General features: G+C 43.0%; 1 protein-coding gene across 1 annotated transcript in view; it reads left to right on the forward strand.

Moving 5' to 3' along the window:
* The window catches only part of LOC115594734 (zinc finger protein 696-like), a 54,199-nt gene extending 41,780 nt beyond the window's left edge, over positions 1–12,419 (forward strand). The window contains exon 6 of the mRNA XM_030438957.1: positions 10,995–12,419. Within this exon, the coding sequence (XP_030294817.1) occupies positions 10,995–11,317 (323 nt within the window). The 3' untranslated portion in view covers positions 11,318–12,419. The remainder of the gene's footprint in view (positions 1–10,994) is intronic.
* Positions 12,420–20,329: the final 7,910 nt, after the last annotated feature.

Here is a 20,329-nt window from a genome sequence, read left to right on the forward strand (position 1 = left end):
ATATTGATGCTTATACAAAATATTGTTTGAATTCATGTGCTGAAGAGTTCTTCTGTATACAAGTTTTTCAAGGATCTTTGAAAAACATGTTAATATTGAGATTGGACAATAATTAGAAAAAATACTTTGATCGTCAGCTTTATAAATGGGAATAAGAGTTGACTGTGATGTCACAATCTCTGAGTCAATTGAGCAAATTTGAACTGATCAACTCTGCCACCTTAATGCCTCTCGAGGTGTGATCTGCCGGATTTTGATTTGTGTCGACATGGCACCATTGTGCCGGGCCACTTGTTTCTTTGATTCTTTGGACTCTATTTGCAACAAAAACATGGAACCTATGGGCTTCATTGTTAATGTAGCCTAAGACCACCTGTGAATCTGTTCAAATGTATTCTTGTTCAATTTTCTGCTCTAGCTCCTCCTTTAACATGCTGCTGACTGCTGAGGAGACCTGGAGTTAACTGCGGCTGTTAACTACAGCCTTGGTATGGTTACAATCTTTGAGGTTGCAACTATTGCCTTACCTATGACTAAAGAGCAATGCACTTTGTGTTCATCCACCACTCAAATGTATAAGCACCGGCCTTAACCATGGCTACCTGTGTCGGAAAAGTGATGTAATTCCTTTCTCTTGAGCAACGCATCTTTGAATCTGGAGGTTTTCAGATTCTTTAGATCTTCCAGTCAGCTCTCCCATCACGGCTTTAGTTCTCCAGGCAGTGATTAGTCCAATCCAATACTCTTTTGGCACATTTCTTGTCATGTTGTCCTTCCAAGCAGGATGAAGTGAGCCAGGAAGCCTTGAGTGTCCAACACACAGACAACAGTTGAGATGATTCCCCATCGCGTTGCTGGTTCCTCATCCAGGACGACCTTGCAGGAGAAATTTTCACTGTTCACACTCCACATTACTCCCAAAACAGTTTGGATCCACATGCTCGCTCCACTGGCTCATTCACTGTCAGGAATTGACTCCAAGACTTCTCTATTGTAAGAGATGAACTTGTGGAGGTCAATCTCCCTTTTGCACACACATTCTGCACTAGGCATAGGCGATATAGGTTGTCGCCTAGAGCGCCATCTACTGGAGGGGCGCCGCCAGTCACCGTAGAGGGAGAAAATAAAAACAGTAATTTTCGATCCCCATTGGCGCCCTATCTTTGTGTTCTGTCTTGAAAATAATTAATGTTGTAATTCAATTGTATGACAGAACTCCAAACTGCATCCAAATGGTTACATTTTGCGACCCAAATTTGAGGGGGGGGGTTTTTTCACTTTCACTTTCACTGGTACGTGGAAGGGGCGAATGACAGGTGGCAGGCTGATGAGTGTGAGATGAGAGATGAGAAGTGGCTAGTTTTTGTGTGTGTGTGTGTCTGGAGCCCTCCGGCACAGATACGCAGGACTTCTATTTCTGGCGGATGCTGGAGCATGACGCAGCAATTCAACTGAATTTAGCACGGAGCAGACAGGAAGTCAAGTGCTGAAATAACAAACAACATCCGGTTACTTTTCAAAATAAAACACTCCATGTTAACACCAGCGCACAAATCTCAAAAAAGAGACAAACACAAGCTCTTCTACTGATCCTTCGGTCGGGAACACTTTGTGTTGTTGTTTTTAATAACACAGACCTATAACTGCGTTCGCGAGTAAGTATGTGATTATCGCGGGAACTCCTCGCCCTCGTGAGCCAGCTGTCTACCGTACTGCACCATGGCAGACTCAAACCACAACTGGTGGGGATTGCCAGATGGTGGACGGCGGAGCAAAACCGGATTGGAGCTGCAATGCAGTGGACCCGTATCCAGTGGAAATTGGGGGCACTGGATACGTCTCTACTGCGTGGCGTCGTCGCCACGCCGTTGGAGCAGATCACAGAGCTGTGCCATCATACTTGGCTGAACAGTCAAATACAACCCTAATTTTTTCTGGTTTTCTAGGGTGATATACCCCTTGGTGAGGGATATACCATACATTTCCTTTTTGGGTTGATGTGCAGCTCGATCTGCATCAACATCCTTGAAGACACCTTCCATTAACTTAACATAGTCATCCTTAAATTTGGGATATTTTTCAAATTTTCCTTTCTGGTCCTTCAGCCTCACCAGAGCCAGCTGCCTATTTTCTGGAAGTTGGGGGCTTGTCTTCTACGGGAGGGGTGTCTCCAAGTGTCCATCTGCATTCCAGCATACTCCTTCACTCAGTAACTACATGAACTGTATATCATCTTGTGATATGCTCTTTTCCCCAGGGTTTGTATCTTTGAGGTCAGATTCTAGGATTCTGATGACCGTGGATGTTGTCAGTCGTGGAAGTTCTTTGACAGACATAAGATGACACAAACCTGTCACTTCTGTTGACCTTTAAACCTGTGGGGAGCTGCCTACAATGCTCCATCCCTGGTCGGTCCTGACTGCATACGGCTCTTCATCACCTCCTGTGATGATGCGCGGTTGTGCCAAGGCTCTGGAGTAGTCAAGGAATCTGACCTCAATTGTTGTGTTATTTATTAACACTTATTCCAAAAGAATTCAATAAACAAGAGTCTTATCAGAACTTACCAGTTCTTGTTATTAGTGCATCATGTGAAGTGTAATAACTGTAATTCATGGCTTCAGACTACCCTTTTGTACTAGGAGCACAGTGGCCCCTAACTGAAAATTTTAGGAGTATAATCGAAAAATTTAGGGGCACACACCATAAATCAAAAATATATATATATATATACATACAACCACTCAAAAGTGTGGACACACCTTCTCATTTAATGTGTTTTCTTTATTTTCATGACCGCTTACATTGTGGATTCTCACTGAAAGCATCAAAACTATGAATGAACACTTATGGAATTATGTAGTAAACAAAAGTGTGAAATAGCTCAAAACATGTTTTATATTTTAGATTCTTCAAAATGGCCACCCTTATATTTGATTACTGCTTTGCACACTTTTGGCATTCTCTTGATGGACTTCATGAAGTACTCACCTGAAATGGTTTTCCAACAGTCTTGAAGGAGTTTCCAGAGATGCTAAGCACTTATTGGCCCTTTTGCCTTCTCTCTGCGGTCCATCTCATCCCAAACCAAATCAGGTGACTGTGGAGGCCAGGTCATCTGGCGCTGCACTATATCACCATTGTCCTGTTGATAGTGATGATAGTCCAACGCAAACTGGATGGGATGGATGTTGCTTCAGGATGTTGTGGTAGCCATGCTGCTCTCACATGCAAATTTTGGTCGCAAATGCAACCATTTGGTCGCAGTCTGGAGCCCTGTAATTGGTTGATTGTTTGTGTTGGAAGTATAAAGAAAAGGCATATACAATTTCAAGATTTTTATTCAAACAAGTAAGAGATAATGCAAAACAAGGAGTAAAAACAGAAAGACAAATAAATAGGTGTCAGGCAGCGTTCCAGCACTTGATGTGATTGCTCCAAATGTAGAATTCTGGCCTGTAAAGCAATAGATGAGCAACATGATTAGATATTTGAATGGAACAATGTTTGACTGTCCTCAGCAAACTGTGAACACATACTGTATACTTTCAATGTTGATTACTTTAGACACTCCTGGACAAAACTGTACAGATGTCCCAGCTTATATGACATTTTTTTTCATTTTCTCTGTTGATGCTTTTGACTTGAAAAAACAGCCCTTTCTACTTTCTACCTTTACTTTTCTACTCTTTCTACTTACTGTGTTCACTGTGTTATGCACAAATTACTGTACAAACGCAAGTAGTTTATCAGAAAAAAAGCAAAAGTAATGTTCTACTTAAAATATCTGGTCATGTGCAATACTTTAAGCTTTAAGATTTTCTAGGTATGAACCTCTTCTCCTTGACCTGTCGCACTCCCACATCCGCGGCCAGTGCCTCCACCTCTTCAAACACTGCAGGTTGCCCTCCTGTCGTCCTCTATGACGTAATAATGTGCTTCACTCGTCATATCCTAGTCGACAGAGTCAGTGATGCTCTCATCATGGAAGCTCTAACATGCAATACATCGTATTATCATGAGTCCAATACAATTTTCATGTTTGTCTGTGAATCGCTGAGGGTGACAGAAATAAACCTGTAGCAGGCTCACCACAAATCTTGATATCTTAGCTTTACCATAGCTAGCTGTTGCTAGCTAACCAGCAATAAGTTACAACATCAAAATACACTTTCAAAATAATTGCTAAATACTGACAAAGCTAGGTTGACAAGCTATCAGTACAAGAAATGGCTGTGTTGGTTGCTAACACTCAATATGCTGGCCTCCCTCTTCGTGCGGAAGTAGTTTATCCAGCTAGCCCAAACAATCGAGTATGCCCAGAAAAGACTCACAGACCGGATAGGTGGCGTTGTCTCTGACCTTTACTGAGGAACATATCTCGACTGTGAAACTGCAATACAAAATATACACAAATACAGGTTTTTTAAAATGCAGCCATACAAACAGACCCACAATCACAATGACTGAGGTAAGTACAGGCAACATTGAGAGAGTGCAGTAGAACACTTCAAAATGTATGTAACAACATGAATCAGAACAAAATCTGAGCTACATGGTTAACAACTTAACATCTAAGCAAATATGCTACTTATACATACATCGACGAATTATTACAGTGTGTACAACATAAAAATGATTGTAATACACAACCAATGTTTACCAAACTTATAAAGAATAAAAACTTACGGATATGGCCTTCTGTGGCTTCAGTGACAAAATAAAATTCAACCACAACACAGAGAAAGATGAGAATGGTCTGCAGCACCAGCCATGTGCTCTCCTTCTCCCAAAACCGAAAGTGAAACTTAACTCAATGGGAGTTAAGACTGCATTCATTTATGTGTCCACAGGGAGCAGTGTTGCACTGCATTAAGACATCAGATAGTAAACAGTTAAGTATGGCATTCAGAGGCCATGACACTCCCCGCCTGGCGTCCATAGGGACGTCACAACATTCAATGGGGCCTAAATTTCGCCATCTGAGCATGATGGGGACAGAAGGGGGATGAGTTCCATGACAGGCCTGGGGAAAACCTTGGGTGTACCTTGACAAATTACTCTGATTTCCACCTTCCTGATGAGTCCATCTGCACTTGGGAATGTCTTTGTCACTACAGCCATAGGCCAGTCATTTCTCGCCACTTGAAGATCCTTCATAAGGACCACATCACCCTCCTTCAAGTTGAATCTCTTGTTCGGCCATCTCCTTCTAGTTTGCAGCGTGGAGAGATATTCACGGCACCACCTCTCCCAGAAAGTGTCAGCAAGGGATTGAACCTGCTTCCACTGCTGCTTCAGCAGCTCTGCCTTACCAAACTCACAAGGGGGAGGAGAGACAGTGCCCATCTTCTGTGTCAACAGCATAGCTGGTGTGAGCACAAGTGGGAATTCTGGATCTGATGAAACAGGCACAGGGGGTCTCGCATTCATGATGGCGCACACCTCTGCCAGAACTGTGGTGAGGACCTCATGGGTGAGATGAGGAGACTTCATCTGTGAGAACATCGAGTCCAGTATGTGTCGTGCCACACCAATGAGGCGTTCCCATGCGCCACCCATGTGGGACGAGTGAGCTTGGTTGAATATCAAGCTACATTTCTGTTCTTGAAGATACTTGTTCAGTTGTGTGTCGAGTAAGCCCATCTTCAACTCTTTACAGGCACCGATGAAATTAGTACCCTGATCTGACCTGATCTGTTGTGGTGCACCTCGAAGAGAGAAGAATCTCCTGAGTGCATTGATAAAGCTGGAGCTGGTCATGGACTTGACAACTTCAATATGCACTGCTGTCACACACATACACGTGAACAGCACCGCCCACCTCTTGCTGTTGGCATGACCACCCCTTGTGCGCCTTGCAGAGACTTCCCACGGTCCAAAGATATCAAGTCCAACGTAAGTAAAAGGGGGTGCTGTTTGCAGCCTTTCAGCTGACAGATCTGACATCTGCTGTTGACCCATTTTACCCCGAAGTTTCCTGCAAGTGACACATTTAAAGAGGAAGCTTTGGATGCGTCTCTTCCCTCCAACCAACCACAACCCGTCGGCGCGGATAGCACCTTCGGTAAGGTGTCTACCTTGGTGCCTGACCATCTCATGATGGTGTCTTATGATCAATGTGGCAAGGTAGTGGTGACCAGGAATGATAAGGGGTTTTACCTCACTTAAGGTCAACTGAGAATGAGATCCTACTCGGAGGAGTCCATCGCTGTCTATGACCGGATTCAAGTCTCTGATACTGCTATGTGTTGGCAGACTTCTCTGAGATGCATCTTATCTCTTCAGCATACACTTCATGCTGGACACTCTTAATCACAAGCTTCTTGGCCTTTTCTTGTCCCTCCACAGTAGAGCCTTCCCGACATAGATGCCACCCTTTACAGTTATTCTCAGCAGTTGGATGGGCAAAGGAATGGGCAATGTGCTTCAGATGTCCAACCGCTCTGACAAGTGATTGCAAACTGGAGAAACGGTCAAAGCGCTTTACTCCCAACTGACCTTTCAATGCTTGAGTGATGTGCACAGATGCTACAGGACGTATCTCTGCGTCTGCTGCCGGATCAACAAGGTCACAGCGACTGATCTTGACCCATGGTCTGCAGGGTTCTGCTCGGATGGAACATATTTTCATTGTTCTGGAGATGTCGACTGGCGAATCCGTTGGATCCGGTGAGTCACATACACATAAAACCTCCTTGTCTCGTTGTGTATGTAGGCCAAAACGATTCTGCCATCTGTGAAAAATGTGACAGAGTCAATCTTCAGGTGCAGCTCACTCACTACAAACTCTGCGATATCCACCGCGAGGACAGCGGCACAGAGCTTGAGACGTGGTATTGTAGACTCTTTTACAGGTGCGAGCTTTGATTTCCCAAAGACAAACCCCACGTCGGACTTGTCATCGTGGTTGGTGATCTTCAAGTAAACAACAGCCGAAATTGCCTTGACAGAAGCATCGGCAAAGATGACCAACTCTCTTGACTTGGCATTGGTGGAGGAGAAAGGGGAATAACATCGGGGAATCTGCAGCTCCTGCAGATGCTGGAGCGAAGCTTTCCACTTTTCCCAATCTGCTCTCATCATCAGGGAGAGGAGAGTCCCATTCTCCTACTGACAGCTGCCTGAGAAGAAACCTGCCTTGTACTGTGACAGGTGCGACGAACCCGAGAGGATCAAAAATACTGTTCACTACAGAGAGCACACCTCTACGTGTGAATGGCTTGTTGTCAACCTGAACTCTGAATGTGAACATGTCTGTGATGAGGTTCCAACAAACCCCTAAGCTGCGCTGCAAGGGAAGCTCATGCTTCGACAGGTCCAGATTTTGAACATCCTAAGCAAGATCGTCGGTGGGATGGCATCCATCACAGCAGTCCTGTTTGAGGCTATTTTGTGTAGCCGCAGGTTAGAGAGTGCGAGGGCTGCTCGGGCACGTTGGAGAACAGAGATAGCCTCTTCCTCTGTGGCGAAAGACTTCAATGCATCGTCCACATAGAAATCTATGCAAATTTCCTGACATCACTCCCATAACTGTCTTCTTCCTCTCTGGCGGCCCTCCTCAGGCCATAAATGGCGACCGCTGGAGATGGGGTGTTGCCGAAGACGTGGACCTTCATACGGTAGTCCACGATGTCGCTGTTCATGTCATTGTTTCGAAACCACAAAAACCATAAATAATTTCTGTGTTCCTCTTTGACCACGAAACAGTGGAACATGTGTTCGATGTCCCCTGTTACAGCGACCTGTTCCTTCCGGAATCTCAGTAGCACCCCCAGAAGGCTGTTGTTAAGATCTGGTCCGGTGAGAAGGACATCATTTAGAGACACTCCATCATAGCGAGCACTTGAATCAAAAACGATGCGGATCTTGCCAGGCTTTCTGGGGTTGTACACACCGAATGATGGAAGATCTTGCAGTAGGGGGGGCCAATTCTGCATGGTCATTATCCAACATCTTCTGAATAAAGTCCAAGTAGTGTGCTTTCATTTCAGGGTTTTTCTCTAGAGTGTTGCAGAGTGTTTTAAGCCGTTTGTACGCATATCCCCTGTTATTGGGGAGCTGTCTCCTAGATGCCCGGAAGGGTAGAGGAGCCACCCAGCTGTTTGCACTGTCCTTGAAAACCTCACTGTCCATCATCTGTATAAACCTCTGCTCATCAATAGATGGAGCAAGCTTGCTGTCATTCTCGGTGCACGAAAAGACTGACTCACCCACGTCTTCTCCTGTGGGAATCTTTGTGTTGAGTAGGATGGGATGCACTTGATGAAATGTTTGATGAGCAAACCGTCTGAAGTTTTCTTTTACCTGAAGGTGACTTTCACAGGGAGACAGATAGCTTGGGCCACTCTCTAGAATACTCTAGAATACATACACTACTCACAATAAGTTAGGGATATTGTTATTTACATGAGTGCTTTGACTATTAGGTCTGAATTTTAATGAAATAAGTAAAAGTTCCCTTTGATATTACTAATAATGAATGAGAAGAAACACCATTTTGTTTGGTTTAATATTTATTACCCCAAAAATTTAGACAATAACAAGGATAGCCCCAAATAACAAAAATTGACAATGTCAGTAGCGGGTGTTTCCACCATTTGCCGCAATGACAGCTTGACAGCGACGTCTCATGCTCCTCACTAGCCTCATGATGTTGTTCTGAGGCAATGCGTTCCACTCCTCCACAAGTGCTACACGCAATTCTGCCAGGTCACGTGGGGGTGGGGTACGATCATCCAGTCTCTGCTTCAGCTGGTCCCAGACGTGCTCTATGGGGTTCAGGTCAGGGGACATTGCTGGCCATACCATATGAGGCACTCCGACTTCCTGAAGTCGAGCTGTGACAATTCTGGCACGATGTGGTGGAGCATTATCATCCATGAACAGAAAGTTGGGGGTGTGCTGGCGGAATTAGGGGATGATGATGGGTTCTATGATGTCTCTGAGGTAAGAACGTGCAGTGACTGAGCCATCTACAATAACCAAATCTGTTTCGCGCTGACTGGTGATGCCTGCCCAGACTGTTGCACCTCCTCCACCAAAGGGAACCCTGGGGACCATGTTGACCTCGGCGTATTGCTCACCTCGCCTTCTCCAGCAACGCTGACGACCATCATTTCTGTGCAAGGTGACCCGACACTCACCAGTGAACAGGACGGTAGACCACTGCTGCATTGTCCAGGTCACATGGTCTTGTGCCCACTGCAAACATTCACGGCGGTGTCTTGGTGTCAGTGGAGTCACCTGCAACGGTCGTCTGGCATTCAAGCCAAAGCGGTGGAGTTGGTTTCAAATGGTTTGTCTGGAAACCCTAGTACCCCTCACATCTCGTAACTGGGCCTGCAAGCTGTGTGGCAGTTGCATAACGATGTCTGAGTGCATAGGTCCTTAGGTACTGGTCATCGTTGCGGTCTGTCACTCGTGGGGCTCCACTCCTGGGTCTGTCACGAACTCTGCCAGTAGTTCTGTGTCTTGATGCAAGTCTGCTGATGACACTTTGAGACACACCAAGTTCACGAGCAACATCTGACTGCCTGCCACCGACCCGAAGGCGCGCTATGGCCAGGTGGCGCTGCTAGTCCGTTAAGTGACGTCGTGTGTTCATGGCTGTTTGAATGATGAACTTGGAATGACTTACTGACAATACCAGCTTTTTATACCCACAGAATGTTGAAATTGATGCCACATTGAAAAGGGTTGTCTTTTAGTTTTTTGGTATTGGCCCCAATATGTAAGGCACACTGTACACAGTGAGACCATTACATGGAAAACACAAAATGAGGTGTGTCTATCACCCCAATACAATTGCCTCCCTATCCCAAAACTCTCTGAAGTGAAACAAACACCGTATGTATGAAATCCACTGAGTCTCTCACAATATCCCTAACTTATTGTGAGTAGTGTATGATAATGTTAGGTGTTTACTTAATGAGACATGAGGTAGTTACTTGTAGTTAGATGTTGTGATGAAAATGATGCACCTACACACTCTTCATGGCAGCCATATTTAAAGGTAGCAGCTGCATCTCCTGATGCATTATGTCAATAGAGATAAAGTCAGGAGATCAAACCCCCATCAATTTCACACAGCTGTCAGAGGTCCAACAACACTGTATTTAAAATGTATTGCACAGGACTCTTTTGCAGGACTCGTTTGTTTTCCTCATTCTGGGAGTTGGCAGGCTCAGGGATGACCAGTTTATACATGTAGACACCAGAGAAAACATGTTTTTTATAATATGGGACCTTTAAATTTTAATTCCATGAATTTTCAAAGGATTTTCAAGCTGTTTTTTTGTTTTTGTAGAAATGTAGAGAGCACCCCTAGGGATCTGGGAATTCATAAACTGTGGGAACAGATTCGGTTTTGGAAATCCGTGCTGTTGGAATTCACAATCGATGCAAAAAGATTCTGCCCTCTTCTCATTGATCAGCTGGAGGCCTCATGGATACAAGCAACCGACCACAGCTACTGACAGTCCTGTCTTTGTCTTTGTCCTATCTTTGAGTTTGTCCTTGATAGTGATCAATAATCAATAAAGATGATGACAACAACTACGTTTGACTGTATATGAACTGTTGTGGAATTTTGGCTCGCTTGACCATTGACACTGATGACTTATGTTGACATAGTTTATAGAACATGGCCATGGAGGAGCAACATAACATCATGTCTGTCTGCACAGAGTGCTGCAATGACAATCCTAACGAATCCACCAAGTGTCCAAATTGTATCTTACAGCTTCAGGAGGCAGTGCTTCTATACATGGTTATCTGTTTAATAACATAGCAAGGGGGGATGATGGAGAATCTCGCCCCTGTAGCCAGAGGACTAGGAGGTTATATAGGTCAGAGACGCTTAGTCTGCCAACATAGATGGATGGAAGGCCTCCTTGCGAGGTTTACGCAAACATAAGCCACTTATTCCACTCTGAATGTAAATGGGAATCCACAGAAAGGTTAAAAACCTCTTTTGTCTCTACCTGCTGCAGGTATCCGCCCCTACAAGTGTGAGCTGTGTGAGAAAGCCTTTACACAGCGTTGCTCTCTGGAGTCCCATATGAGGAAGATTCATGGTGTCCACCAACAGTATGCTTACCGTCAGAGACGCTCCAAGATCTTTGTGTGTGAGGATTGTGGTTACACCTCAAGCCGCCCTGATGAGTACTTCCTTCATGTGAGACAATGTCATCCCGGCAGTCCCGTTCTACGCAGGTACTACCGGCGCCAGGCCAATGAGAGCAGCAGCCTTGTAACAGCAGACTGTAAACTCAACCCCTATTTGCAGTACTCATCCCCTGCATATTACATGTAGGGCTCCTTCAATCTCTGAACTACATTATATAATAGCTGCTCCATGAGCAATTCCTAAATGGATACAACCTTTGTTAGTTTTAATTAAGTATTCAAATGTGTAACATTTGGGCCATGCATGTACCTTTTCTGTGGTCTTCATCAGTTTTTGCTTTAAATGATTCTTTAACTTGTTGACTGTTCATACACTGATTTGATTTTATCTTTTTTATACATATTTTGACTGTTATCAAAATGTATTCTTAAAGGGATAGTTCAACATTTTTGAAAATTGGCCCATTGCCATGATCCCTCTAGTCATAGCAGTAGGTTCGTTACCTTTAATTGTCGGTCCAAGCTGCTTTTAGATTGGCGGAGCCGAGTACCGAGCGGCGCAGCTACGCTACGGAGGCTAATGGAATTTCTTGGTTTCCCTCATCAAACTCAGCAAATACACAACCAAAAAACTCCAAAACGCTGTGGTGAACAAGTTGTGACCTGCACATTCACCACGCTATGAGATAATAACGGAACGTTACGAGACGTGAAGCAAATACTCGGAACTACTTTCTTCAGTAAACCACAGTGACACAGTGTGCGCACCTCAGGCAGTGCCATAGTTACCTGGGCTCGACTGGATTATCATCGCGGGACGTATTAGTAACTTTTGAAAATGTTTCAGAGTGTTGTGCATCATCCAATCATGGTTTACACGTGTATTGTAAAATGTTGCGGTAACAAGCCGAAAAAATGGAGCAGCGTGAAGTTTCACCACATACCAACCACAGATGCCGGCTCTAAGTCACTCCTCAGCTCCTGGCTGTTCAGCAGCCTCAGCCTCTCTTCTCGCTCTCTCTTCTTTCAAAACCTGCAGCTCTTCTTCTGTGTGTTCTGGCTCAAATAAATACGGGTGTGGGTCTTGGTTGGTTAAAAAGTCGTCCTCATTGTCCATCACAAAGTCTGCTATGATCACGCTTCGCTTCTTCACAAGTTTTGTTGACGGAAGTATCTGCAGTAAACGTGCGCTTTTGAAATCACTCCGCTGAGCAGCCGTGTCTGGAGTGTAAGGTCTGACTTTACCTCTAAAACAACTCCGTCTCGTAACGTTCCGTTATTATCTCATAGCGTGGTGAATGTGCAGGTCACAACTTGTCCACCACAGAGTTTTGGAATTTTTTGGTTTTGGTTTTGGTTGGTTTTTTTGATTTGCCGAGTTTGATGAGGGAAACCAAGAAATTCCATTAGCCTCCGTAGCGTAGCTGCGCCGCTCGGTACTCGGCTCCGCCGATCTAAAAGCAGCTTGGACCGACAATTAAAGGTAACAGACCTACTGCTATGACTAGAGGGATCATGGCAATGGGCCAATTTTCAAAAATGTTGAACTATCCCTTTAATGTTTTGTTGTGTCATTTCATATGCATTTTTGCCAAATTCAAGATAGTTTTTTTGTTTTCTACAATTTACCACTCATGCATATGTATGTTTAGAGTCGTCTGTTGCACTGGCCTGGCCATCAGGATACATTTTGGGTTTGTTGTCTTGCTCAGGGATAGGGGATAGTCAGATGATGTGGTATAAAGAACGACAAGAGGAGGTAGTCTTGGACGGATGGGTCACATACATAATATAACTTAAGTTGTGTACATATTATTACTTACATTAAATTCAAGTTAAGTAACATTAGTAACTTATTTCAACCCAAACCATGATGCTTTTCTAAACCTATACAAGTAGGTAAGGTTTTGTTTTAGGTTAACTAAACTGCAACCATACGACAAGGGTCTGGTTCGTCTGTCTCTGGTGGAGCTGCAACGGTCATGTTTTGGGAACAATGATATGTACCATTTTGGCAACCAATTCACTCAATTAACTCTGACAACAATTAATGTTCACCAGCTAGTCTCTAATTATGTCTGTCTGCTGTTTGGTGCTAGTGTACAGTGAGCGCATGCAGCCCTGTGTGGCAGCTAAGTACAGGACTTTTAACTCTGGCTGATGTAATGCACATGTGTTTGTTCACTGTTTGGGTGTTATTTTGATATCGGGTCAGGTTATTGGTAGTTTGCTTTGCTACATGGCTAATTTTGACGTTAGTTGAATTATGTCTCACTTTGTATCATGTCACACACACTCACACTCCTTCAGCCTGGAGCATATCACACCTACATGTGATATCTGTGAGCACAATGCCACCACCATTGTTTATTTTCTAACTCTCCTATCCAAGAAACAAGTGGTGATCCACCATCTTGGACCTGAGTCCAACCCTTCAATCAGCCATCGTAAAGTCCCTTTTTATCAGCCATTTTTCCATGCCATTCGGCTTGGTGCTTTGAACCTCAACCACCATTTAGCTTTTGTTCTTCTTAAACACGCACACACACACACACACACACCTATACAAAGTACATGTGAGATTATGTGTTTTGATTTTGTGTTAAATAAAATACTTTTGAACGTTCATGCTGTTTATTTAATATCTAATTTAATATTGTACAAGAGTACATGTTGCCAACCTCCTTTCTGTCAAGGACTCCAAAATCCTTCAATCATTACTAACTGTTATGGGATAGTTGGTTGTAGTTATTAAGCTAATTATTAATCTAGAGTTACAAACTGTAACAGTTTAGTACCTTTTTATGAAACTGATTTGGTGAAATTGGCAATCTTTTCCTTCCTACGAGGGTGGTGCAACGAGGCAATCTAATAAAAGCTGGATATTAATATTCATCATAATTAATAACTATCCCTGATAATCATTCATTATTATTGATAGCACATTTTTACTCCAAAACTCCCTATTATTGTTGCATGAAGCACTACACATTCCTGATAATAGTAGTTTTATTGTACATTTTAGAGATGTAACCTACTAAATTCATGTAATTCAAATTCTTAAATGTGTAGTCTTTGTAGTCACATATTTTAGTGGGGTTAGACACTTGCATGAATGATAATTGGTGTCAATAAGCTGTGTAAAAAGTGGTAAAAGTTGGCATGTGCAAAAATAAGGTACATTCAGGAGAGCTCAGTACACCAGTGTCTCTCCCAGGCTTGAAGTTTCTGCACACACCAGCAGGTATGACTTACTCTTCACCTAACCCTTTTTTCAATTCTTTAGACATCTGCTCAGTTGCTTAATGTCTACATCCCAATGATATTTATGTTTTATTTTTAAGAAAATATAGAAAAGTATAAACAGTACTAAATAATACAAGTACTTGCAAAATATAAAAAAAAATATATTTGTTATTATATCATTATTTGGGCCATTAAATTATTACACTATTCACCAATGATAACATTACCACTCTCCAGGCTCAAGCACTGGGTTGGTAAAAATGGTTAAAAAAAAAATTGAAAAGAGATTGCACAGTTATGCACTAAACTCATATAGAGAGGGTGCACAGAATCGGTCCAAGAGCAGGGAACAACGCCTCACCTAGAACGCTCATAATTAAGTTTTTGAACTATAAGCATAAAGAAACTGTGGTAAGAGCAGCTAAGATGAAAGGACAGGTCCCTTACATGAACCAGCCGGTGAGGTTTTACCAAGACATGGCAGCAGCTGTGCACAAGAGGCAAAAGGACTTTGATGAGGTAAGATGGCAACTCCAATCACTGGGGCTCCGCTAAACATCTTTAACAACCACCACGATGCTGAGGAGTGCATTAGTTCAGGTCAAATTAGAAAGCGGATCCGACTGACCTCTTAGGAAGGTGGTGCCAATGCTGTTGGAAACAATTTGAAGGTGAAGTGAAAGTAGAGTTTAGAATGAGTCATGTTATTGTTTGAAACAAGCTTGCCTGCATCAAAATGTAGTATTTGCACTTATGTTTAGTGATGTTTACTCATTTATATTACTCACGTTGCTCCATACTGGACTGATTTACAAGAAATCATGGCTGTTGTAATATTGGCATAAAAAACAATTGTAAGGATGAAGAAAGGAATTGTTTACACAAGAAACAAGACTTATTCAATGCTTATGTGGCCAGGGACGTGGTTTAACAATAACTTTGTTATACACTGTTACACTGACAAACTCAAACCACTAGGAAAGCCACAAATACTCAATGATACATGTGACTGGCAATTACAGAAAGAGACTAATGGATTATCAAAAGAATACAGAATTTATTTGTTGAACACAGTATGCTAGAAACATTCACTGTATCTAAAGGTGTATTAAACACACACACACAAACAGGAAATGCCACAACAGAAACAAAAGGGGACTAAACAAAACCACCTAACGTAATTAAACCAGGAATATTAAAACTAACTAGGGACGTCCCGATCAGGTTTTTTTTACCCCGATCCCAATCCGAGTCCTTTAATATTTAGTATCTGCCGATACCAAGCCGATACTTAGCCTTAACTGATATTTTCCTAGATAATACAGCTGCCCACTTCTCCTAATTGGTCACTTTGATAGATTAAAGGTACATCTATCCAATGGGAAAGAAAAGAAGGATGGGTCTGCCTCACATCCCCTATGAAATAACTCTTGTGGGGGTTACTTAACTTTGCTGATGTCAGCTAAAGTAGACAGGATGGTCTCTTTTAAACTTAGATGCCAATGTATAGTTGAGCCAGCTCCAAACCTCTGGTGTGGGCTCCTTCCTGTAGCTTATCTCTGATGCCCACCTCAGGGCTGATCAGGGCTCCTGGGCCTGGGGACTGTTGTGGAAATGTTCTGCTCTTGGTGAAGAATGAAATAGAGACTTCTTGCCGGCCGACAAAGTTTTATTTTCTTTGCAAAGAAAAGGTCAATCAACATGCGAGTGGTTCAAAATGAAGAAAGACCCTGAACATCAGGAAACTTGAGCATTTATGCCTGAGGAAAAACCCACCCCTTGGGTGTGTTTTGCATCCTTTGTCTGCTGTGGGGTCGGCCCCTACTCAGAATGTCTTTTCACTCTCTTGCCTTTCACAGGTATCAGCACCGACATCCTGGAGTGTGATTGAGGGGTCTAATCAACACAATTTAAAATACAAAAGGGTTTGAGTATATCATGAAACTTGAAAGGTTGGGTGTCTCCGAAACTTGAAATGCAATTACAAGGTCTAGACATTAAAATACACAAATGGGTTGCAAACAAAGAGATCTGATACCTTGGGGGAAAGCAGGGTGTGGAGGCATCTCAAGTAAAAAGGGAATATTAAAATTTACCACTACACTTCCCCCTTTTGATTATTCATTAATCACAACTGAAGAAAAAGTAAAAATAAACAAGAAATAAAAATAATAATATTTACAAAATCAAATAGACGAAATGAAATAATGATAAAGAAATAAGACAAAACAAAATGAGAAAATGAAAAAAAACAAAACAAAATGCTACTTTAAAATCCTACTACAACTTATTTATCCGACACATTAATTCACGTAGATTTTAAAATGTATCATCATGGCAGTCATTTAGTTAGAAGAAAAGGGTTCTGTGTGTCTAATTGGTGTTTGTTGAATTCACGGAGTTATCCCTCGTGTTGTCCTCACGTTGTTCGTTCTCGTGTCGTTTGGGTTGGCAGCTGAGTCCCTCTGTTGGTTCGGGGACCTTCCTGCAGTGGCTGGCGTGTATCCACGTTGTTCTTTCAGCAATCTTCACAGCGGTATGTGTTGTCAGGAGTACTTGGAATGGACCTCGTCAGCGTTTGGAATGCTAATGTTTCCTTCTCAGGTCCTTTATCACCATCCAGTCACCAGGCCTGAAGTCATGGAGCGATATGGAACCTGGCGGTGGAAGGGCTGACTTCACCTGCTGAGAGATTTGAGAGAGAGTGGAAGATAAGTTTTTGCAATATTGTAACATATCATCTTCACATAGGCCAGTGGAGGGGAGTGGCCTGGATACAGGCTCCACTCCTAAAGATGGAGGTCTGCCGAAAAGAATTTCAAAAGGAGTCATGTTTGCTCTGGATATTTTCCTCATTCTCATGTGTGTTAGGACAATAGGCAGAGCTTTTGTCCATGGCAGTCCCGTTTCCTCACAACATTTTGCTAATTTGGATTTCAGAGTACCATTTTCTCGTTCAACAGCACCTCCACTGGCAGGATGGTATGCACAATGTTGTCTAAGGTCAATGGCAAGAAATTCACTGATTTGGGTGATTGCAGAATTGACAAAGTGTGTACCATTATCGCTACTCAGTTTGGTTGGTATTCCCCATCTAGGAATGATTTCTGTTAACAAAGCTTTTGCTACCACTTGACTGTTTTGGTGTTTTGCTGGAAATACTTCAACCCATTTTGACCACATGTCAACCATCACTAAGCAGTATTTCTTCCCTTCTGCTGGTGACAGTTCTATGAAATCCATCATCAAATGTTCAAATGGTCTATTTGGTGGTGGATGAGCGACGTGTGTGATTGTTTTGGTTTTACCTGTATTGTGTGTTGCACAAATCATACATGATTGACAAAACTTCTGCGCATAGGCTGAAAAACCTTTGGTGAACCAATGTCGGGTTATGGTATCCAACATCCCCCCTTTTGACACATGGTCCAATCCATGTGTCAACTTTGCAAAGTGAGGAAAGAAATGTTTAGGTAGACATGGTTTGTTATCGGGCCCTTGCCACACTGCTTCTTTCTGTGTGGCACCGCATCGTTTCCACAGCGTTTTTTCTTCTGGTGTGGCAAAGGTCTGTAATGCTTCGAGGGAGCTGGGTATGGAGGCTGGATTTGAAACAAACAAAGGATTAAGGATAATGGGTTGGAGTGCTGCTCTTTGTGCAGCCGCATCAGCTCTTGCGTTTCCTAGGGAGATAGGGTCAGAGTTGTTAGTATGAGCAAGACATTTAAAAACAGCAATTGAGGTTGGGAGCAAAATGGCATCTAGAAGAGCTGCAACTTTGTCATGATTGAGAATGGGTTTTCCGTCAGATTTTAAGAATTGTCTGTGTTTCCACAGAGTGCCAAAATCGTGTACAACACCAAATGCATATCTGGAGTCAGTGTAAATAGTTACAGTTTTGTTGCTTGCCAGTTTGCATGCCTCTGTCAATGCTATCAGTTCTGCCGCTTGTGCAGAGTAGTGGGAAGGGAGTGAATCTGAGACAAGAGTTTCATGGTTAGTGACAACAGCAAATCCTACTCTGTTGCGACCGGTTTGTGGGTCACGTGAGGCAGATCCATCTACAAAAACAACCAAATCAGGGTTAATTAATGGGGTTTCTTGTAGATCTGGTCTTGGAGAGCAAACCTGTTGGAGGACAGCAACACAATTATGTTCCTGTCCGTCGTCGGGCGTAGGGAGGAGAGTGGCAGGGTTTAAAACATTGCATCTTTTAACAGTGATGTTAGACATTTCTAAAAGCACAGTGTTATATCTGAGCCATCTTGCTGTGGAGAGGTGAGAAGTTTTTTGTTCAAGTAAAATCATGGACACAGCATGTGGGACCAAGAGGGTTACATCAGAGTAACCCACAATGTCTCTGGATGCCATAACTGCCTTTTCTGCAGCAGCAACAGCTCTGAGACATCTTGGGAGGCCTACAGCCACAGGATCCAGTTGTGAAGAAAAATAAGCTACGGGACGTAGTTTATTTCCGTGATCCTGTAACAAAACAGAAGTCATGCATCCATTTTTTTCATCTACTGTTTGAGTAAACGGCCTGGTAGGGTCAGGTAGTCCCAAAGTTGGAGTGGTCTGTAAGGCAAGTTTTAGTTCGGTGAAAGATTGTTCTGCTTCAGGAGTCCATGTGATCTTATCTTGTGACTGCAAACTATTGCCATGAATGAGGGAGGCGAGTGGAGCCTCAAGAATGGCATAGTTTAAAATGAACTGTCGACAATAAGAGCACATTCCAAGAAATGACATCATTTGTTTTTTCGTGATAGGTTTTGGAAGATTCTGAATTGCATCTACTCTGTTTGGTGAAAGAGTTTTTCCTTCAGAAGTGATGACATGACCTAAGAAAACAACTTGTTCCTGGACAAATTGTAGTTTCGACAAGCTGGCTTTGTGACCACTTTTAGCCAGATGTTTCAAGAGTTTGACTGTGTTGGCTTCGCATTGCTCCTTGGTTGGACTGCAGATCATAAGGTCGTCAACATACTGTAGTAAAGCATTATCTGGAGAGAGAACAAGAGATTCAAGACTTTGTTTGAGAGCTTCATTGTAGATGGTGGGACTCTCACAATATCCTTGACACAAGCGAGTGAATGTGTAGCCTCATCCATTGAAGTTGAAAGCAAACCAAAATTGACTTTCTGGGTGGACTGGAACACTGAAGAAAGCATTAGAAAGATCCACCACTGAAAAGAATTTCGCAGTTGGGGGAACTTGAGACAGGATGGTGTAAGGATTTGGAACATTTGGAGCTCTGGGTTGGACTGCTGCATTAACTGCTTGCAGATCTTGAACAATACGCCATTCTGTGGGTTGATTCTTATCTCTGATTTTTTTGACAGGGAACAAAGGTGTGCGCACTGGAGAGTCATCACAGGGGATGATTACTCCTGCTGCTTTAAGGGACTCAAAAACTGGCGTTATGCCATCGATGGCTTCTTGTTTTAGTGGATATTGAGTCTTGCAAGGTCTAAAGTCAGATTTTGGAGTTATGACAACAGGTTCACAGTTTTTGATGAGGCCAACATCGTACTTATTAACAGCCCACATTGTCTTAGGGACTTCCTGTAGGCCGGTGATAGCTGCAGCTTGTTCTTCAGACAAAAAAGAAAACGATTTAGAAGTGCTTTCAGGTACCAGCTGGATTGTTTTCGTAGTGTGCACAACAGATGTTAAACCTTTACAATAACACTGCAGTGTTGGTGAAAAAAAAAATAGATCGATCACATGTCTTTTGCCAATCGGCTGCGCGCTGACATGATTTTATTAATGGGCCCAAATCTTCCCAGTTATCTGATGTGTGTTTTGCAAGTGTTATGTGTGGGACTGAATCAGTTATGGTGTACATGTTGGATTGAGCTGATGTGAGAGAGATTGATATAGCACATCTGTGTTGTGTAGTTTAAGCTTGTCAAATCTCTCTCTCAGCCAGCTTTCCTCAAGTGGCTCATCAGGT

Source organism: Sparus aurata, chromosome 13 (genome assembly GCF_900880675.1).
Source record: "Sparus aurata chromosome 13, fSpaAur1.1, whole genome shotgun sequence".
Classification (NCBI taxonomy): domain Eukaryota; kingdom Metazoa; phylum Chordata; class Actinopteri; order Spariformes; family Sparidae; genus Sparus; species Sparus aurata.